General features: G+C 48.0%; 2 protein-coding genes across 2 annotated transcripts in view; both read right to left on the bottom strand.

The window, feature by feature from the left end:
* The window catches only part of LOC146542249 (E3 ubiquitin-protein ligase PHF7-like), a 415,537-nt gene extending 404,657 nt beyond the window's left edge, over window positions 1-10,880 (bottom strand). Inside the window, exons 1-9 of the mRNA XM_085214079.1 lie at window positions 10,835-10,880; window positions 10,429-10,520; window positions 10,236-10,337; window positions 9,849-9,973; window positions 9,541-9,703; window positions 9,343-9,449; window positions 9,155-9,265; window positions 8,881-8,999; window positions 8,626-8,718 (exon numbers count right to left, since the gene is read on the bottom strand). Of these exons, the coding sequence (XP_085070205.1) occupies window positions 8,626-8,718; window positions 8,881-8,999; window positions 9,155-9,265; window positions 9,343-9,449; window positions 9,541-9,703; window positions 9,849-9,973; window positions 10,236-10,337; window positions 10,429-10,520; window positions 10,835-10,880 (958 nt within the window). The remainder of the gene's footprint in view (window positions 1-8,625; window positions 8,719-8,880; window positions 9,000-9,154; window positions 9,266-9,342; window positions 9,450-9,540; window positions 9,704-9,848; window positions 9,974-10,235; window positions 10,338-10,428; window positions 10,521-10,834) is intronic.
* Window positions 10,881-14,757: 3,877 nt separating this feature from the next.
* LOC104916982 (E3 ubiquitin-protein ligase PHF7-like) lies at window positions 14,758-17,083 on the bottom strand. Its single transcript, XM_085214077.1, has 9 exons — window positions 17,038-17,083; window positions 16,632-16,723; window positions 16,439-16,540; window positions 16,049-16,173; window positions 15,741-15,903; window positions 15,535-15,649; window positions 15,355-15,457; window positions 15,081-15,199; window positions 14,758-14,918 (listed from the first exon to the last, which is right to left on the bottom strand). The coding sequence occupies exons 1-9, from the start codon at window positions 17,081-17,083 to the stop codon at window positions 14,758-14,760; spliced, it is 1,026 nt and encodes a 341-aa protein (XP_085070203.1).
* Between the last annotated feature and the right edge of the window lie 4,961 nt (window positions 17,084-22,044).

The following is a 22,044-nucleotide window of genomic DNA, read 5'->3' as shown; positions in this document are numbered from 1 at the left end:
TGCAAAGCTTCTAATCTCTTGAAAAAATGATATCATCATTTTCATCACTGAAGCAGCATCTCAGAAAACTATTTTCCTCAACAAAAGTTATTTGCATAGTAAGGAATATATTGGATGGATTAATCTATGAACTCTTTAACAGAAATATCATTAAGAAATTAAGAATTAAGAAATATCACTAAGAAGAATTTTTTAAATCAAATTTCATTTTTGATAATCTGGGACTAATGTTCAATGATAGTTTAACATTATGATTGAAACGATGGAAAATAGGAGCTGAGCTTTAAATGCAAATATGTTGCAATTTAAAAATGTTTCAATGAAAACAGCAGGCTCTATTAAAAATAATGAGAATTCTTGCAAATTAATGGTTATTGGATCAGATCTTAAATAATATCAGATACAGCTACTATATGCACCAATTATATGAACCACTGTAATTTGCATGAGAATTACATGGAAAAAGGAAAGAGTATACAGTCAACTTTGATTTCACAGAGAATTATCTGTATGTAATATTTTCAGAGGAAAAAGTCAATAACAACAATCATAACAAAAAATATAAAACAAAACAAAAAAATCCAGTAGACATAACAAACATCTGCATTTTTAATGATAGCATTTGATTTCAAAAGACAGATTATAGAATTGATGAAAAGATTTAGTGTTTTATTTTAGTCTTAGTATAGATTATATGAATTCTGCTAATTAGAATTAAAGTACTGTAAAAATGTTTTCTGTCTTTATTTGAGCTTTTATATCATGAAATCATGATAAATATTCTCAAATTCAGGGAGATTAGCATGGTCTGATAGCGACAGGACAAGGGACAATGTCTTTAAACAAAATGAGGGGAGAGATAGATTGGATATTAGTAAGAAATTATTCATTCAAAGGGCAGTGAGGCCCTGGCACGGCTGCCCAGAGAGCTGTGGGTGCCCCATTCCTGGAGGTGCTCAGGGCCAGGTTGGATGGGGTCCTGGGCAGCTATATCTTTGGGTAGCAACCCTGCTCACGGCAAGGGAGTTGGCCCTGGGTGGGTTTTAAGGTCCCTTTCAATCCAGTGTATTTTATGATTGGATGAATATATGAATTTCATACCCAATATTTCCTTAATAATTAGTAATTACCAGATCTGTGTTCAGTATAACTGCAAAATAGGGGGAAATAATGTGGGTTATTTTGTTGGTTTTGTTTTTGGTTTTGTTTTTAAGACTGCTGTATACCAATTTTTTTAGAATTATTGAATCAATAAACAACATTAAGAAAAAAACTAAGAAAAAAAGTACCTTTTGTACTGCGAAACACAATCTGGCAAACAAATAAAGAACAATAATAAAATTATTTTACAGTACATACAATGTGATTTCACATTTAAAATCTCTAGGCAGTTCAAAACAGAGCAAAATTACTATCTGCCACAAAACAATTTTCTCTAATAGAGAATTTCCCACATTCCTCAGTAGTAGGGCAGTCACCAGTCATTTTTTGTCACTGTGCCTTTTTTTTTACTGTCAATAACTGCTGACCATAGCCAGAGACTAAAATACTTCAGTCACAGGTCTGAAGTCTTGTGTAACTTGTCAATTTTTAGTTAAATTTTCTAACCTGACACAAAATTCAGCTCTGGCAATAAGAAGTCAGTCAGCTGGTTTAGCATACAGCAAGACGAATATATTCAAAATTGAGCAAAATACATATAGACGTACAACTTCCACAAGTGCCACTGCTGAGCTGCAACAAATGTTTTTGCACTTTCCTGGTGCTCATGCTGATATTGCACATTCAAACCTGACAAAATGAAAAAACAGTAACATCTTTTGCTAATGAATTTAGAGGAAACAATATATTTCACTTTTCAGCAGGTTGAAATTCTTCATTTTTTTCTAGATTGCTATGGGGTTTTCTTTAATTAATATTTTCATATTATGAAAAAAATTTCACATGCTCTGAGAGTAGTAATGATGACAGAGGCATGCCACATAAATTACTGATGTACTTAATCTATGAATTATACAATATACAAAAATCATATAATTAACAACAATAACAAACCCTTTTCAGCAGAGCTTCCTTGTTGGTTGATTTGTTGGGAAATTAAGCGCAGAAACTGTTTGGACAATGTCTAATTCATACATCTGAGTAGGGGATGTAGTTATGCAGGGAAACAAGCAAACAAAAAGCCCCACAAACAACAACAACAACAAAACAACAACTGAATATTTATTAAAGACAAAGAGTTGTAGAATGTGAAAAATATTTTTAAATTTTAACAGCAGGAACTCAAATAAAGAGAACTCTCCAGTTGTTGGTTATGACCACATTTACTATTTTTGTTGAAATTCTATTAAAAAAAAAAGTTCTGCAAATTATGAAAATTTTTACTATTGATTATTCCACCGTGAGACTCTCTGAATCAAAGTTTATCTATTACAAGACTTATTTTTCAGACTGTGCATACCTTTTACTTTCAGTAGCTCGTTTTCACTTTTGGTATGGGGATCTGATTCCTAACAACTATTTCTAGAGATTCCACAGTGTGCTTGCCAGCTAAACTAGTGAATTATCTCCTTTTGAAAACACTGTAGGCCCAGTTAGACTTTTTTTTTTTGGTACATTTTTAAAAATTTCATTAGCCTTCTACACTATTTTCTAAATGTCCTGCCAGAAAAAGATACTTGATTGGCTGGAATAAAGCATAGTACAATTTGGACTTTAAGATACATTTAACAGAAAGAACATGTAGAAAGAGAAGAATCAAAATTTCTTAAAATACATTTAACTATTCCAACAAAGCAAATGTTTCTACATATGCATGAAAGAACATCTGGGAGTAAGAGTGTGGCATGCATTTTTAGGTCACACCTATATGCCGCCAATAATGTATAAAAAGAAGGATGATAAAAGCATTGCTGTTAATTCCCTGATGAAAAATCTCAGCTTATTACCTGAAGTTTACTTTCAAAAACTGGTAATATGCTTAGAAACTCTCAGTGTACAACTGTTTAGGAATTTGTACGCTGCTGAAAGGTTCTGTGAGTATTCTGAGGCAAAGTATTTTGATAAAACAAAGAAGAGAGTAAATGCATGGGTATATCTGTGGATTTCTGTGTAGTTTGGCACCTATTGGTGCTACAGGGGAAAAAAGAACAGCTGGCTTTGTTTCCATTGAACTAGTTCTCTGCTTTTCCTGTATTTCTACCTTTGTGTAATGTTGTCTTGAAAGCTGTTGCAAAGACCTTGTAACCTCTCCAGATGCCAGAGTCAAGTCTTCTGGGTTCCTGAATTCTTGATTCCCACTATTAACAGAAAGCTCACTAGATCCATTGCCCAAAAGATACAGCAGAGCTCCTAATCTTAAAATAGAAAAGCAAAGGTGTGAAATGCCAACCCATACTGCCCTACTTGAATTTTAAAAAATGTCAATTATGTGATCACAACAACCCTCAGAAAGAAGCAGCAGATGTATACCATTATGTTCACACATTCCCCTTCATTTGTGTTCATGCAGACAAAATTGTTCTCTATACTATCCTCTTCTAAAAGTAACCATTTCTTGTGCTCCTGTAGTGTGAGCTGCTTGTTCAATATCTCTCCAGGCTCTCCAAATAAAGTGCTTAGTATGAAGTTAAGCATGAGAAAAACAGCAAAGTGCAGAACGCAAAAAGTGACAAATAACTCATGTTCAAAAGTAAGCCTTGAACAATTTCTTTTAGAGACATGGCCATAGTAGTACTGCAGACTGTGCCAACGAAGAGGTAAGACACCACATTTATTTCAGTTATCATAAAAACTATGTTTTCAGATCAGACTCTAATTTCGAACTGGCAACTGCAAGGATTGTTTCCCTATAATTAGCATTTCAAACACAAAAAATAATCCCATTTCCAGAAGAGAGATACTTGGTATGTTTTGCTTTAAAACAAAGATTGTACTGCTTTTCAAGCTGTTTACTCTCTCATACTCTTTGTCTAGCAATTACATTGCTATGGTGAACACTTGTATCATTACAGCAGTAACCAGAACTGAAATTTTCAGCAGTTCCATAGCTATTTACATCAAAATTGTAGGCATCTCCTAAAACAAGCAAGCAAGCAAACAAATAAATAAATCCTGTCTTGACTTCAACATCTCAAGCTTTGTTATAAAACTGACTAGCTTTGGGTGCAGGGGAGGAGAGATCCTGTTAAATGTGCAGTTTTGACCTGCAGTCATTCAGAGTCAATAAATGTAGACACCTATGGTGATGTTTTTATGAAGCTACATCTTTAGCATAGAACGAAGCTTTAAGAACCACTTTTGAGTGATATAACTGATCATCGCATCATGCTAGATTGAGCCCAAATCTAAGAGTCATGCTGGCAGCACTCTGATTGCATTCCTTCTGCTCTTACCTACCTAGCAGATGTCATTTTATGTCAGCAGGAGATTTTTCCACATCCTTTGGCCTATTTACTAGTTCCAATTTGCATGTTGCCACTGGGCAAGACATTCACAAACATTTCATGAGTGTTCATTGATAGGCTGCTTAAGCTCTGATTTCTCTGTCATTAGACTTAATATTGATTCAGCTGGGCTCGGCTCTGGTCAGATGTGTAAAAGCAGTGAGCTATAAGAAGACATTTACTCAGAATAGGTTGCATTAAAAAATGGAGAAGACACTGGAAGTCTGACTCATCCTGACAGTAAGTTCTTATTTCATATCAGACTGCACTTTACTACAAAATGCAGTTAAAAAAAAAACAAACCTCTGACTGTGTACTGGAAATCAAAATGTCAGTATGTCAAGTTATTAAAATTTCTCTTATGCTTACACAAAGCATCACTAAGATGTTATCTCATTTCTTAGGATGCAAATGTTTTTGAACTGTATCTCTTGACAGGAGCTGGCTACTACAATGCCATTTGCGGTGATGCTAGACATCTTTCGGGTTCTGCACCAGCGCATTCAACATACAGCTGCTCAGCTATTGAAAAACCTAATCTAAATAGCCCCCAAACAACTATAATATCTCTTCCTGACAGTTCATCTCAAGATTGATTTTAGCTGCAGGCAGCCCTCCTCTGTAGCATTTTGCTGAGCTATCTGCATGAGGAGTGAGTCATCTCATTTAGCCATAATTATCTGCCGATGGTAAGATCCCTTCCGTAGTGACTGGAAAATCTGAGGCTACACCATCACAATATGTAACTTCAGTAGAAAATTGTTTATTCACTGCTAGGGTCATTTTGGTTGTGAGGGCATCGGCCACGGATTGAATTGCTTAACCTGACAAGTTATTTATCCTCACTTTACAGTGATTCTCAGATTTTTCAAAATATCAGTCTACTGCAACTAAGACATAATTTGGTATTATAATATCAAATAATATTTGATAGCAGAATAACTATCACTGAATTCTTAATATGGTGAACTGCAGAATAGTTGTATCAATAAACCTTGCCTAATTATTTCTACAGAGTTCATAAGGTATGCTCTGCATCTCTAAACACTTTACGCAAGACAAGAAAGTATAGCAGTTTACAGTCTATAATACATGATATAAACTGCCAATTCATGAATTCGTGTAAATTTGATATAAGCACTAGTTTTGGAAAGCAGTGATTTGATTTTCATTTGCTCTGATTTGGACTCCCAAAAGGTCTTTCAAAATGTTTGAAGACTCAACTTTTTTTTGTATCACTGTTAGCCATTATTTTTACGCAAATTGTTCAACAAAATAAGAATTTCATTGCAAGACAAAACCAATTGCAGAAGATTCACATGGAAATTAAATCATTTAGTCAATCTCTCCTCGCATTTAATTCTCTCTTACAGATACTCCATTGTTGAGTCCAGTTCCTGCTCAACAGCAATTTGCAGCAAAAATCTCTTTATATTGCCTTAATCTCTGCATTAGCTTTAATCCACACCAGCATTGGCCAAAACTTTACTCAAAAGAAGCTGATTTTGCAGTACACTGCCATCTCTTCTGGAACATCCCAAATTTCAGAGCTCCTTTTCTGTTCTCATATTTTACCTTTAGTGGTGCTTTATCAACAGTAGAATTCCTTTTCATAAACACCCGATACAAATATCACTTCCCTTTTATTTGGGGAAATATTTCCATTCACAGGCCAAATCACATTGTGCAGTAGTGTGATTTGCTGAATACTCCTGCCAGATAAATGTATTTTCTTTTTTCATTGACAAGGAAAATACAATCATGTATAATGAAATTTCTAAGATGTACCTATCTAAACATAGTAATGTACTGCATGTTAGCATTCCTTAGGGAAATAATGAGCATTTGCATATGGTGTGTGTAAGTGTACATGCATATATCTGTTTCTAAATATGGCCGATAATTCATCACACATATTTGGAAAAAAATTATAAGTAACATACATAGACATAAATATGTTCTCACACACATACACTCAGGCAGTTACTTTATTTGAAGCAGTAGAAGAACATAAGGTTGGGGTATTGGTTTGTCTGAATATTGCTTTACATTCTACATAAAGGCACACACTTTTTATGTTCAGACTGTGGTAAGCAAAGATACCTGAAGAGCATGGGTTCCAAAGTGTGTTTAATCCTTTTGTAACAGATAAACAGACAAGGGCTTCAGGAGACTAGGATGTTTCTCCCGGCTTGCTCAAGAATGCAAATAATTGTATGCACTTTTATTAAAAAATGTATATATAAAGGAATTAAAAATTAAGTAGGACTCTCTCCATGCCATGCCAAACTATAGCAGATGTGAGAACTGAGAAAACGCTTTCAGAACTGTCTGCAAGTCTATCAGCATAGAGCATCCCATCGTCTCAGTTTCCATATACCACTTTGAAATATCACCCTAAGGTTTTGTCTGATATTTTCTTATTCCTGAGGTAGTGCTAAGTTTTCATGGCAGAAATGAAAATAGCAAAAAAATTGAAAGAAAAGAGACTATGTAAAATGGGCCACTCAATGCAAGAAACACACTGAGGCAGTAGGGCATGTCCAGGGAAGGGCAATGAAGCTGGTAAGGGGTCTGGAGCACAAGTCTTACGAGAAGAAGCAGAGGGAACAGGGATAGTTTAGTCTGAAGAACTGGAGGCTCAGGGGAGACCTTATTGCTCCCTACAACTGCCTGAAACAAGATTGTGGGAGATGGAGGTCAGATTCTTCCCCCGTGCAAATAGAGATTGGACGAGAATGGACGCAAGTTGCAGCAGGAGAGGTTCAGACTGGATATTAGAAAAAATTTCTTCTCAAAAAGAGTGATGAGGTTTTAGAATAGAACTTTTCAAGGAATCCAGCGCTTTGGATAGCTACCATATCTCATGTAAGTTGTTTAATAATTGGTCTGTCAGTTACCAACCCAGAAAAAACTTAATGACAGCAATGTTTTTAAGTGGCTTGGAACAAAATAAAAATATCATTTTTGAAATAAATTTAATATGTCTCACTTATTAAGAAAAAAAAAAGATTAAATACAGAATGAGAACTAAAACAGCAATTCCCGAAGTTGATGAAAAATACTCTTTTCACAGCTTCACAACATTTCAAATCTAACCATATTTCCACTTACAGAAGACATGAAAAAAAAAATAAAAATCAGAGGAGTACTAGGGGATGGCCATAGGCATTTTTCAGTACATTTTTTGCATAGATTATTAAGATGATTTGTTTTTTACTGACTTGTACATACTACATAGCTATATTAGTGTTGATAATAGCTCAATTCTGAATACTTCACTAGAAAAACAAGAAATAACTCAGTAAGGCAACACTGAAAATGAAATGTGGGAAATCTCCTTCAATATTTTCATCTTTGATTGTTTATTTATTTTTCTTCTTTTCATGATTCATCTTCCTTACTTTTTCTTTTCTTCCTTCTTCCAATTCTTCGCACTGCTTTATATAGTCAAGAGTTATAACTGCAGACCTTTCCCAGTTTGATTAACTCTGAAAAGGAGAAAACTTCACATTCTCTAACTTCCATTGTTTTGTTATTTTTAACTTATTTTTAAAAAATATTTGCAAATGGTTGTAGTATACTGTGCACGATTTTGCTTCCACTGTTTTCATTATTTTTTTTTAATTGGATATTTTCCATGGAAATTATATCGTGAGGGTTATTTGATCTGGTGACAATAAATTATGGTATAAATTGTTGTAAATGACTTCACCACTTTCTGATGTAGTATTTCAAACTAAAAGTGTGCAAAATTAAAAAAAAAAATCTTTCAAACATGACTGCACTTAATAAATCCTGTGTTTTTTTAGTTTTACAGAAGATTCTCTCTGCTTGATATTATAAATATATATAAATAAGAAACTAGCAACGCTGAACAGAAATGCTGCCAAAAGCACGAACAGACAATTAAGGGGATGTACTATACGCTGTTAAGCACAGGAGTAGACTCCCGAGGGAGATGGTTGAGTCACCATCCCTAGATCTGTTTAAAAACCATATGGTTGTGGTGCTCAGAGACATGATAGAGTGGAGGGTTGTTAGAATTAACTCACAGCACGTACCACTCAAGAATGAACCAAGCTTCCACAAAGAAACAAAGAAACAAAGAAACAAAGAAACAAAGAAACAAACAAACAATAAAAGCAAACACAATAAAGGCTGATGTTGAAGCTGGAGCAGCTGTCCTCAGGCTCCTGGGGGCTGTGGGATGGCTCCAGGCTCTCCTGTCTGGCAGTGCTGAGTGCCGCGAGCTCCGAGATGGCGCTGGAGGCTGTAAGGGGAGGCGGAAGGTCAGCAGGAGGAACCTGTAGCCCCGGGTAGGGACAGGCTGCCATCCCTCGTGGAGCAGAGAGTCTGGCAAAGCTGCCCCGAGCACTTGCTGCCAGGCCTTGCCTGGCCCCAGCCCCGTGCCTCGCGACTCATTGCCTCTTACCGGTACCCAGGCCAGCACATCTGTCACAGTCCCACATGTTCATTCTGATGCTTGAGTGGGAGCACTGTCGGTGGGTGCTCTCCGCTCCACAGGAGCTGCACAGGATCAGCTGCCAGGGCCTGGGGAAGCAAGGGGGTTGTGGCTGTGAGGACCAAGTGAGCCAAGCCAGGGAGTCCCCAACACATCTCTGCTGCTCAGTCCTTGCTGCCCCAGCCTGTGCTGAGGCTCCGTGAGATCCCCCATGGAGCCGCAGAGAGCTGCTGCGGTAACTCACCCCTCTTCTTCTGCCAGCTCCCTGCCTCCGTGGTAAAAGCACACGACGGCATCGCAGCGCCGGTGCCTCTGTAAAAGTCCGTATGCACGGTTGTCCTCCCGTGCTGGTGTTCTACAAGAGAAGGGAGGGAAAGTGATGAGGCCCCAGCGTCCCCAGCATCAGATCCTGACAGAAGGACACTAACCAACCTGTCTGGGATTTGGATCCCAATGATGGACATCTCAATGCGGAACAGGGCGTTGTCTTGACAGACAGGGCAGCGGAAGCACGCCATGCCATCATTCAGTGCCTGTTGCTGCAGGAGAAGAACAAGCAGGGTGAGCGTGAGCAGTGCTTGGTGCTGCTTAGCACCAAGCGTGCCTGCAGGGTGAGGGGAGGACTCCTACCTGGATGCAGCCCCGGTGGAACCAGGCATGTTTGCAAACCGGGCACGCCAGGGTGTGGTAGGATGCGATGTTCCCCACAGCCCCCTGGCAGATGGCGCAGGTCGTGCCTTTTGCTGGAGCTGTCACTGCTGTCTGTCGAAGGCGGTGCTCAAAGCAGAAGGACCTGGGGGAAGATGGAAGGGATGGGGTGATGGGTGGAGGGCAGAGGACCACGCAGGAGCCCCAGGCCCTGTCTCTGGCTCTGGCAGGCTGCTGGGAGCTGTCGCTGCGGGATCCTCCCTGGCTTGGCTGCTGCTGACAGCCCTTACCTGTGCTCTCCAAAGAACTGGGTGATGCATTGCCCGTCCTTGGCACACGGCAGATGGAAGCTACGTGCACATCCGCTCTCAGCACAGGTGATGGCAGCGCCCCTCTCTCCACAGACACAGCATTGCTGGAAAGAGCAGGACAGCCCCATCAGCAGCAGGCTCAGGGCCTCCACAGCCAGCCCCACACCTCTGGGCAGGGCACAGGATGTGGGAATTGCTTGGTCTCTCTACACTCTACAAAGCCGCCTGGCGGACAGGGCGCATCTCCAATCGCAGGACTTTGTCCTGGAGGCGGTTGGAAAGGCTGCAATTGCTTTCTGTGTGTCCAGGCTAAGCTAGTGTGAGCCTCTCGGGACACAAGTCTGCCTGCTCCGTTCAGGTCCTCACCTTCTGGTTTGCCCGCTTGACCGTATGTGCGAGGACTGAAAGGTCAAGGCCCACAGTTCCCTCCTCTGTCGGTCTTTCGTCAAAGGAGATGTTGGCAAAAATCTGTAGAAGAGAAAAGAGCAGGATCTCATGAGGACGGGAATGAGGAGAGCATCCCACCAGGAAACAGTGAGGATCGCTCAAGGAAACTCACCAAGCAGAACTCATGGACCCAAAACCAAATCTGGTCAAATATGCGCCCGAAGGTGTCCGGGTTGACATCTGCCCGGCCACACAGCACGCACACTGCAGAGGAGAGAGCAAAACGTGAGCAGCGGTGAGCAGCTGGCGGGGGGCCAGGTGTCCCTCCCTGAGGGCTGTCCCCAGGGTCCTGCTCTGTGCCTGCCGTGCTGGCTGGAGGCGGTGGAGGGGAAGGGGCCATGGCAGGCCCAAGGCAGCTACAGCCCAAGCTGGGCCCCCTTGCCAAGGAGCAGAGGGGCCCTGCCCCATGCCTGTCTGGGAGCTCCTGCCTGCCCCTTCCTCCCCTCTCAGCTCTCAGCTGCAGGCAGAGCCCCAGAGCTGGGAGCTGGGCTCAGGGCTCAGGGATGCTGTGCTCTCACCTGGCTCTTGCGAGTCGGAGAACTTCCTCTTCCTAGCATACATCATTTGCGTTGACGGTGAGCACTGCGAGAGTCCCTCCTCTCTCCACGCCTCACCAGGCCGCACTGACGCTCCTCCTGAGCCCGGCAGCCCTTGCTCTGCTCCAAGCTTCACGTGTCACAATGGCCGCTCCATGGCACCCACTGTGACATCACCGTCACCGCCTCATGGGCGTGGGCCCTTGGCTTCCAAGCAGGAGGGTGGCAGCTCCACCAAACGTTTCCCTGGGCAACCTTTCATAGAATCATAGAATCATAGAATCACAGAATCACAGAATCACAGAATCATAGACTCGCAAGGTTGGAAAGGACATACAAGACCGTCTAGCCCAACCGTCCTCCCATCACCATGACTACCACGAGCCACTAAACCATATCTCGAAGCTCCTCATCCAGACGCCTCCTGAGCACTGCCAGGGACGGTGACTCCACCACCTCCCTGGGCAGGCCATTCCAGTGCCCGACCACTCTCTGGGGGAAAAAGTTTTTCCTCATGTCTAATCTAAACCTCCTGCGGTACAACTTGTGGCCGTTTCCTTGGGTCCTGTTTGTTGCCTGGGAGAAGAGGCCGAACCCCTCCTCATCACAGCCTCCCTCCAGGAAGTTGTAGAGTGCAATGAGGTCTCCCCTGAGCCTCCTCTTCTGCAGACTAAACAATCCCAGCTCCCTCAGCCGCTCCTCGTAAGACTTGTGCTCCAGACCCCTCACCATTTTCGTTGCCCTTTTCTGGACACGTTCCAGGGCCTCAACGTCTTTCTTGTAGTGAAGGGCCCAAAACTGAACACAATACTCAAGGGGCGGCCTCACCAGTGCTGAGTACAGGGGGATGATTACCTCCCTGCTCCTGCTGGCCACGCTATTTCCAATGCAGGCCAGGATGCCGTTGGCCCTCTTGGACACCTGGGCACGCTGTCGGCTCACGTTCAGCCAAGCATCAACCACCACCCCCAGGGTCCCTTTCCTCTTCACAGTCATCCTGCCACTCATCTCCAAGCCTATAGCGCTGCATGGGGTTACTGTGGCCAAAGTGCAGGACCCGGCACTTGGCCTTGTTGAACCTCATCCCATTCACCTCAGCCAAATAAGCGATCCAGCTTATCTAGATCCCCCTGAAGGGCCTCCCTACCCTCAGGCAGGTCGACGCTACCTCCCAGCTTGGTGTCATCTGCAAACCTACTGAGGGTGCACTCAATCCCCTCATCCAGGTCATCAGGAAAGATATTAAACAAGATGGGCCCCAGTACCGACCCCTGGCAGACACCACTTGTAACGGATCACCAGCCGGACGTAACTCCATGGCCCTCTAAGCAGTTCCTTACCCAAAGAAGGCTGTGCCTGTCCAGGCCACGGGCAGCCAGTTTCCCCAGGAGAATACTGTGTCAAAGGCTTTGCCGATGTAGTCTAAGCAGACTACATCAACAGCCTTTCCCTCGTCTAGCAGTCTGGTCGCCCAGTCGTAGAAGGAGATGAGGTTGGTCAAGCACGACCTGCCTTTGAAACAATTTCCTCCCAACACACCATGTCCATCGCCCCCCTTTTTGTCAGTAAAACTGTGGCCAGTATTATTTCAGATTATGCTAACTCACAGTACGTACCACTCAAGAAAGAACCAAGCTTCCACGAAGAAACAAACAAACAAACAAACAAACAATAAAAGCAATCACGATAAAGGCTGATGTTTCTATTTCTCTTCAAGCACTTCATCCAGCACAGCTAATTCCCTCGATTGCTCAACACCTTTCTCCAAGGTTGTCCACTTGCCTGGGTAACATACCAGGTCTTCCTTGGAAGGCTACCTCTCCTTCACGACTGACAAGGATCACCTCCAGAAGGTGAAAATGGTCCTTCTGTGCAGAGCTCTTCTCCAGCAGGTCAGCCCCTCGCCTGGACTGATGTGTGCAGCTATTCCGCCCCAGGTGTACCACCCTGCACTCGCACTTGTAAAACCCCACCAGGTGCCTCTTTGGCCAGCTCCCATCGGGGCTAACTGGCTCTAAATCGCAGCAGCTGCCTTCTGGCGTGTCCGTCACATCTAGACACAGGCCAGGGGTACACTTTGTCCCTTCATCCAGGTCCTTGGTGAAGATGTTCATGTCCTCCCAGATTGGCAGCGTAGGTTCTGAATAACCCATCCCATCCAAGCTGTGGAAGTTTGCGTATTGGGAAAATACAGCAGAGCGTTGTTTCATTTTTCACTGAACCATAGCAACGGTTTGAGTTGGAAGGGACCTTTCAGACCATCCAGTTCCAAGCCCCCTGCTGCAGACAAGGACACCTCCCACCGGACCAGGTTGCTCAAGGCCCCATCCAGCCTGGCCTTGAATGCTTCCAGGGACGGGGCATCCACAGCCTCCTTGGGCAGCCCGTTCCAGTGCCTCACCACCCTCCGAGTGAAAAACTTCCTCCAAATATCTAATCTAAACCTCCCCTGTCTTAGTTTAAAGCCATTCCCCCTTGGCCTATCACTATCAACCCACGTTAAAAAGCCGTTCCCCCTCCTTCCCTTTGAGTACTGGAAGGCCACAGTGAGGTCTCCCCAGAGCCTTCTCTTCTCCATGCTAAAGAAGCCCAGTTCCCTCAGTATTTCTTCAAAGGAGAGGTGCTCCCGTCCTCTGAACATCGCTCCCTCTCCCGGCAAGCAACCCCTTGTTCAATGATGCCCAGGCTACAGCTGGTCTTTTGGCCTGCAGGCACACACTGCTGCCTCACGCCACACAGCTTCTCGTCCACCAGGCCTCCTCCGCAGGCCTGCTCTCAAGGAGTTCTTCCCTCAGTCAGTGTAAGTACCTGGGATTGCCCCAGCCCAAGTACAGCGCCTTGCACATGGCCTTGTTGAGCCTCGTTATGTTCACATGGGCCCACTGTTACAGCCTGTCCAGGTCCCTCTGGATGCCTTCCCTTCCCTCCAGTGTATCCACTGCACCGCTCAGCTTGGTGTCGTCTGCAGAGTCGCTGAGGGTGCGCTCAGTGCCATCATCTGTGTCCTTGATAAAGGTGTTGAAGAGCACCGATCCCAAGGCTGATCCCTAGGGACACCTCTCGTGACCCGCCTCCACCCAGATATAGAACCGTTGATCACAACCCTTTGGCTGCGATCGGCCAGCCACTTCTTAATCCATCGAGCAGTTCATCCTTCAAATCCATACCATTCCTATTTAGAGAGAAGGATGTGGTGAGGGACCGTGTCAAAGGCTTTGCAGAAGGCCGGGGAGATGACATCCCTCGCCTTTTCCCCGTCCACCGATGCCACCCCTCCATCACAGAGGGCCACCAGATTGATTGGTCTGGCAAGATCTGCCCTTGGAGAAGCCCCGCCGGCTGTCTCGGATCACCTCTTGGTCTCGTATGTGCCTTAACATGGTAAGCAGGAGGATCTGCTCCATGATCATCCCAGGCACAGAGGTGAGGCTCACCAGCCTCTAGCTCCCTGGGTCATCCTTTCTTCCCTTCTTAAAATTGGAGTCATGTTTCCTTTTTTCCAGTCACCGGGGATTTCACCCAACTGCCATGGTTTTTCACCTCTGAAATCTGATGGAGAGCGGCTCTTGTAAGGCTTCACCTCAGCTCGGTCCATCTAATACCTGGACCAGGAAGTTGTCCTCCACAGGCTCCAGGAATCTCCTGGATTGTCTGCCACCCGCCGTGCCGCTATCCCAGCGGATATACATCCGGGTGTTGAAATCCCCCATCAGGACAAGAGCCTGCAAGCGTGACACTTGCTGCAGCTGAAGCAAGAAGGCCTCGTCAACAGGCTCCCCCTGATCAGGTGGCCCGTTGCAGACCCCAGTAAAAGCAATTTTAGATGCCCTCTACTGAGTCTGGCCCCATCCTCTTGACAGCCATCATTTAAGTATTGATAAGCATTGATGAGATCCCCTCTCAGACTACTCCAAGCTACACAGAAGCAGGTGCGTCAGCCTTTCCTGCTGAGGAAGATGCTCCTCCGGGCCCCTCATGGTCTTTGTAGTCCGTTGCTGACCTCTCCAGCAATGCTCCCTGTCTTTCTTGAGCTGCAGTGCCGCGAGCTCCGAGATGGCGCTGGAGGCTGTAAGGGGAGGCGGAAGGTCAGCAGGTGGAACCTGTACCCCAGGGTAGGGACAGGCTGCCATCCCTCGTGGAGCAGAGAGTCTGGCAAAGCCGCCCCGAGCCCTTGCGGCCAGGCCTTTCCTGGCCCCAGCCCCGTGCCCTGCGACTCATTGCCTCTTACCGGTACCTCGGCCAGCACATCTGTCACAGTCCCAACTGTTCATTCTGATGCTTGAGTGGGAGCACTGTCGGTCAGTGCTCTCCGCCCCACAGGACAAGCGAAGGATCAGCTGCCAGGGCCTGGGGAAGCAAGGGGTTTGTGGCCTTGAGGACCAAGTGAGCCAAGCCATGGAGTCCCCAACACATCTTTCCTGCTCAGTCTTTGCTGCCCCAGCCTGTGCAGAGGACCCGTGAGATGCCCCATGTAGCCGCAGAGGACTTCTGCTGGAACTAACCCCCCTTCTTCTGACTGCTCCACGCATCCGTGGGAAATGCAGGCGACGGCATCGCAGCGCCGGTGCCTCGGTAGAAGTCCGTATGCACGTTTTTCTTCGCGTGCTGGTGTTTGAGAAGAGGAGGGGGGGAAGTTGATGTGACCCCAGCGTCCCCGGCATCAGATCCTGACAGAAGGACACCAACCAATCTGTATGGGATTTGGATCTCAATGACGGACATCTCCATGTGGAACAGGGCTTTTCCTTGACAGCCAGGGCTACGGAAGCACGCCATGCCATCATTTAGTGCCTGTTGCTGCACGAGAAGAACAAGCTTGCTGAGCGGGCGCAGTGCCTGGTGCTGTTAAGCACCAAGCGTGCCCTCGGTGTGAGGGGTGGACTCCTACCTGGATGCAGCCCCGGTGGAACCAGGCATGTTTGCAAACCGGGCACTCGAGGGTGTGGTAGGATGCGATGTTCCCCACGGCCCCCTGGCAGACGGCGCAGGTCGTGCCTTTTGCTGGAGCTGGCACTGCTGTCTGTCGAAGGCGGTGCTCAAAGCAGAAGGACCTGGGGGAAGATGGAAGGGATGGGGTGATGGGTGGAGGGCAGAGGACCACGCAGGAGCCCCAGGCCCTGTCTCTGGCTCTGGCAGGCTGCTGGGAGCTGTCGCTGCGGGATCCTCCCTGGCTTGGCTGCTGCTGACAGCCCTTACCTGTGCTCTCCAAAGAACTGGGTGATGCATTGCCCGTCCTTGGCACACGGCAGATGGAAGCTACGTGCACATCCGCTCTCAGCACAGGTGATGGCAGCGCCCCTCTCTCCACAGACACAGCATTGCTGGAAAGAGCAGGACAGCCCCATCAGCAGCAGGCTCAGGGCCTCCACAGCCAGCCCCACACCTCTGGGCAGGGCACAGGATGTGGGAATTGCTTGGTCTCTCTACACTCTACAAAGCCGCCTGGCGGACAGGGCGCATCTCCAATCGCAGGACTTTGTCCTGGAGGCGGTTGGAAAGGCTGCAATTGCTTTCTGTGTGTCCAGGCTAAGCTAGTGTGAGCCTCTCGGGACACAAGTCTGCCTGCTCCGTTCAGGTCCTCCTCACCTTCTGGTTTGCCCGCTTGACCGTATGTGCGAGGACTGAAAGGTCAAGGCCCACAGTTCCCTCCTCTGTCGGTCTTTCGTCAAAGGAGATGTTGGCAAAAATCTGTAGGAGAGAAAAGAGCAGGATCTCATGAGGACGGGAACGAGGAGAGCATCCCACCAGGAAACAGTGAGGATCGCTCAAGGAAACTCACCAAGCAGAACTCATGGACCCAAAACCAAATCTGGTCAAATATGCGCCCGAAGGTGTCCGGGTTGACATCTGCCCGGCCACACAGCACGCACACTGCAGAGGAGAGAGCAAAACGTGAGCAGCGGTGAGCAGCTGGCGGGGGGCCAGGTGTCCCTCCCTGAGGGCTGTCCCCAGGGTCCTGCTCTGTGCCTGCCGTGCTGGCTGGAGGCGGTGGAGGGGAAGGGGCCATGGCAGACCCAAGGCAGCCACAGCCCAAGCTGGGCCCCCTTGCCAAGGAGCAGAGGGGCCCTGCCCCATGCCTGTCTGGGAGCTCCTGCCTGCCCCTTCCTCCCCTCTCAGCTCTCAGCTGCAGGCAGAGCCCCAGAGCTGGGAGCTGGGCTCAGGGCTCAGGGATGCTGTGCTCTCACCTGGCTCTTGCGAGTCGGAGAGCTTCCTCTTCCTAGCATACATCATTTGCGTCGACGGTGAGCACTGCGAGAGTCCCTCCTCTCTCCACGCCTCACCAGGCCGCACTGACGCTCCTCCTGAGCCCGGCAGCCCTTGCTCTGCTCCAAGCTTCACGTGTCACAATGGCCGCTCCATGACACCCACTGTGACATCACCGTCACCGCCTCATGGGCGTGGGCCCTTGGCTTCCAAGCAGGAGGGTGGCAGCTCCACCAAACGTTTCCCTGGGCAACCTTTCATAGAATCATAGAATCATAGAATCACAGAATCACAGAATCACAGAATCATAGACTCGCAAGGTTGGAAAGGACATACAGGACCGTCTAGCCCAACCGTCCTCCCATCACCATGACTACCACGAGCCACTAAACCATATCTCGAAGCTCCTCATCCAGACGCCTCCTGAGCACTGCCAGGGACGGTGACTCCACCACCTCCCTGGGCAGGCCATTCCAGTGCCCGACCACTCTCTGGGGGAAAAAGTTTTTCCTCATGTCTAATCTAAACCTCCTGCGGTACAACTTGTGGCCGTTTCCTTGGGTCCTGTTTGTTGCCTGGGAGAAGAGGCCGAACCCCTCCTCATCACAGCCTCCCTCCAGGAAGTTGTAGAGTGCAATGAGGTCTCCCCTGAGCCTCCTCTTCTGCAGACTAAACAATCCCAGCTCCCTCAGCCGCTCCTCGTAAGACTTGTGCTCCAGACCCCTCACCATTTTCGTTGCCCTTTTCTGGACACGTTCCAGGGCCTCAACGTCTTTCTTGTAGTGAGGGGCCCAAAACTGAACACAATACTCAAGGGGCGGCCTCACCAGTGCTGAGTACAGGGGGATGATTACCTCCCTGCTCCTGCTGGCCACGCTATTTCCAATGCAGGCCAGGATGCCGTTGGCCCTCTTGGACACCTGGGCACGCTGTCGGCTCACGTTCAGCCAAGCATCAACCACCACCCCCAGGGTCCCTTTCCTCTTCACAGTCATCCTGCCACTCATCTCCAAGCCTATAGCGCTGCATGGGGTTACTGTGGCCAAAGTGCAGGACCCGGCACTTGGCCTTGTTGAACCTCATCCCATTCACCTCAGCCAAATAAGCGATCCAGCTTATCTAGATCCCCCTGAAGGGCCTCCCTACCCTCAGGCAGGTCGACGCTACCTCCCAGCTTGGTGTCATCTGCAAACCTACTGAGGGTGCACTCAATCCCCTCATCCAGGTCATCAGGAAAGATATTAAACAAGATGGGCCCCAGTACCGACCCCTGGCAGACACCACTTGTAACGGATCACCAGCCGGACGTAACTCCATGGCCCTCTAAGCAGTTCCTTACCCAAAGAAGGCTGTGCCTGTCCAGGCCACGGGCAGCCAGTTTCCCCAGGAGAATACTGTGAGAGACCGTGTCAAAGGCTTTGCCGATGCAGTCTAAGCAGACTACATCAACAGCCTTTCCCTCGTCTAGCAGTCTGGTCGCCCAGTCGTAGAAGGAGATGAGGTTGGTCAAGCACGACCTGCCTTTGAAACAATTTCCTCCCAACACACCATGTCCATCGCCCCCCTTTTTGTCAGTAAAACTGTGGCCAGTATTATTTCAGATTATGCTAACTCACAGTACGTACCACTCAAGAAAGAACCAAGCTTCCACGAAGAAACAAACAAACAAACAAACAAACAATAAAAGCAATCACGATAAAGGCTGATGTTTCTATTTCTCTTCAAGCACTTCATCCAGCACAGCTAATTCCCTCGATTGCTCAACACCTTTCTCCAAGGTTGTCCACTTGCCTGGGTAACATACCAGGTCTTCCTTGGAAGGCTACCTCTCCTTCACGACTGACAAGGATCACCTCCAGAAGGTGAAAATGGTCCTTCTGTGCAGAGCTCTTCTCCAGCAGGTCAGCCCCTCGCCTGGACTGATGTGTGCAGCTATTCCGCCCCAGGTGTACCACCCTGCACTCGCACTTGTAAAACCCCACCAGGTGCCTCTTTGGTCAGCTCCCATCGGGGCTAACTGGCTCTAAATCGCAGCACTGCCTTCTGGCGTGTCCGTCACATCTAGACACAGGCCAGGGGTACACTTTGTCCCTTCATCCAGGTCCTTGGTGAAGATGTTCATGTCCTCCCAGATTGGCAGCGTAGGTTCTGAATAACCCATCCCATCCAAGCTGTGGAAGTTTGCGTATTGGGAAAATACAGCAGAGCGTTGTTTCATTTTTCACTGAACCATAGCAACGGTTTGAGTTGGAAGGGACCTTTCAGACCATCCAGTTCCAAGCCCCCTGCTGCAGACAAGGACACCTCCCACCGGACCAGGTTGCTCAAGGCCCCATCCAGCCTGGCCTTGAATGCTTCCAGGGACGGGGCATCCACAGCCTCCTTGGGCAGCCCGTTCCAGTGCCTCACCACCCTCCGAGTGAAAAACTTCCTCCAAATATCTAATCTAAACCTCCCCTGTCTTAGTTTAAAGCCATTCCCCCTTGGCCTATCACTATCAACCCACGTTAAAAAGCCGTTCCCCCTCCTTCCCTTTGAGTACTGGAAGGCCACAGTGAGGTCTCCCCAGAGCCTTCTCTTCTCCATGCTAAAGAAGCCCAGTTCCCTCAGTATTTCTTCAAAGGAGAGGTGCTCCCGTCCTCTGAACATCGCTCCCTCTCCCGGCAAGCAACCCCTTGTTCAATGATGCCCAGGCTACAGCTGGTCTTTTGGCCTGCAGGCACACACTGCTGCCTCACGGCCAGCTTCTCGTCCACCAGGCCTCCTCCGCAGGCCTGCTCTCAAGGAGTTCTTCCCTCAGTCAGTGTAAGTACCTGGGATTGCCCCAGCCCAAGTACAGCGCCTTGCACATGGCCTTGTTGAGCCTCGTTATGTTCACATGGGCCCACTGTTACAGCCTGTCCAGGTCCCTCTGGATGCCTTCCCTTCCCTCCAGTGTATCCACTGCACCGCTCAGCTTGGTGTCGTCTGCAGAGTCGCTGAGGGTGCGCTCAGTGCCATCATCTGTGTCCTTGATAAAGGTGTTGAAGAGCACCGATCCCAAGGCTGATCCCTAGGGACACCTCTCGTGACCCGCCTCCACCCAGATATAGAACCGTTGATCACAACCCTTTGGCTGCGATCGGCCAGCCACTTCTTAATCCATCGAGCAGTCCATCCTTCAAATCCATACCATTCCTATTTAGAGAGAAGGATGTGGTGAGGGACCACAAGGTGTCAAAGGCTTTGCAGAAGGCCGGGGAGATGACATCCCTCGCCCTTTCCCCGTCCACCGATGCCACCCCTCCATCACAGAGGGCCACCAGATTGATTGGTCTGGCAAGATCTGCCCTTGGAGAAGCCCCGCCGGCTGTCTCGGATCACCTCTTGGTCTCGTATGTGCCTTAACATGGTAAGCAGGAGGATCTGCTCCATGATCATCCCAGGCACAGAGGTGAGGCTCACCAGCCTCTAGCTCCCCGGGTCATCCTTTCTTCCCTTCTTAAAATTGGAGTCATGTTTCCTTTTTTCCAGTCACCGGGGATTTCACCCAACTGCCATGGTTTTTCACCTCTGAAATCTGATGGAGAGCGGCTCTTGTAAGGCTTCACCTCAGCTCGGTCCATCTAATACCTGGACCAGGAAGTTGTCCTCCACAGGCTCCAGGAATCTCCTGGATTGTCTGCCACCCGCCGTGCCGCTATCCCAGCGGATATACATCCGGGTGTTGAAATCCCCCATCAGGACAAGAGCCTGCAAGCGTGACACTTGCTGCAGCTGAAGCAAGAAGGCCTCGTCAACAGGCTCCCCCTGATCAGGTGGCCCGTTGCAGACCCCAGTAAAAGCAATTTTAGATGCCCTCTACTGAGTCTGGCCCCATCCTCTTGACAGCCATCATTTAAGTATTGATAAGCATTGATGAGATCCCCTCTCAGACTACTCCAAGCTACACAGAAGCAGGTGCGTCAGCCTTTCCTGCTGAGGAAGATGCTCCTCCGGGCCCCTCATGGTCTTTGTAGTCCGTTGCTGACCTCTCCAGCAATGCTCCCTGTCTTTCTTGAGCTGCAGAGCCCAGAACTGGACACAGGACTCCAGGTGTGGCCTCACTGGGGCAGAATAGAGGGAGAGGCGAGCTTCTTTTGCCCGGCTGGCCACGCTCTTCTGAATGCACCCCAGGCTGCCATTGGTCTTCTTGGCCACAAGATGGCAGGCACTCTGATGGCTCCCGACCACCTCACCGGCCACCGGGGAAGCCAGGTTCTTCTCCACAGAGCTCCTCTCCAGCAGGTCAGCTCCTAACTTTACAGAAGCGTGCCCTTGTTCCTCCCCAGGTGTAGGGCCCTGCACTCAGCCTTCTTGAACCTCGCCAAGTTCCTCTGCGCCCAATTCTCCAGGCTGCCCAAGAGGCTGCAGAGCAGCCTTTGCACAGCCACTGGGAAGGTGCTGAGGAGGAGAAAACCCTGTGATCCCAGCACCTTAGTCTGCCCACATCAGGACAAGCGGAGAGAAAGAAGCTGACAAAGAAATGTGTGTGGGATGGTAGGGTTTATTGTGTTGGACACTTGGGACTAGAGCCAGCACATGGTACTGGCCCACGGCTGTTTCCATGCCGTCTATTTTCAGGCTAATTGTGCAGAGGAGCGGATGTTGGCTCCAATCTTAGACCCAGGAGTGACTTCATGCCTGGGATAACCCCCCTGTTGGAACTGCTTCCACGTCATCTGTTTCTGGGATGATTGCTGGGGGGGAGGGGGATCGGCAGATGTTGGATCGATGTTGGACCCAGGAGTGACAACATGCCTGGATAGACCGCACTGTTGGAACAGCTTCCATGATATAATTTTTGGGGCTGGCTGTTTGGGGAGGAGGGGAGGGGCGGGGATGTTGACATTGGTGTTGGATCCAGGAGTGACTTCTTGCCCGGGATAGCCCCCACTGTTGGAACACGCCATGTTTTTTGGGGCTTATGGGGGGGGATGTTGTCTTCGATGTTAGACCCGGGAGTCACT

The sequence above is a fragment of the Meleagris gallopavo genome, chromosome Z, assembly GCF_905368555.1.
Source record: "Meleagris gallopavo chromosome Z, MGAL_WU_HG_1.1, whole genome shotgun sequence".
NCBI classification, from domain to species: domain Eukaryota; kingdom Metazoa; phylum Chordata; class Aves; order Galliformes; family Phasianidae; genus Meleagris; species Meleagris gallopavo.
Note: the sequence above shows the minus strand (reverse complement) of the source record. Positions and strands in the feature narration are given on the sequence as shown.

What these genes read in the sequence shown, in the direction of transcription:
- LOC104916982 (XM_085214077.1), bottom strand. Translation starts at nt 17,083, where the DNA reads ATGATGTATGCTAGGAAGAGGAAGCTCTCCGACTCGCAAGAGCCAG. An exon ending in CAGTTCTTTGGAGAGCACAG is followed by an intron (nt 15,904 to 16,048) that starts GTAAGGGCTGTC and finishes ATCTTCCCCCAG; the next exon opens with GTCCTTCTGCTTTGAGCACC. An exon ending in ATGTGCTGGCCGAGGTACCG is followed by an intron (nt 14,919 to 15,080) that starts GTAAGAGGCAAT and finishes CTCCCCTTACAG; the next exon opens with CCTCCAGCGCCATCTCGGAG.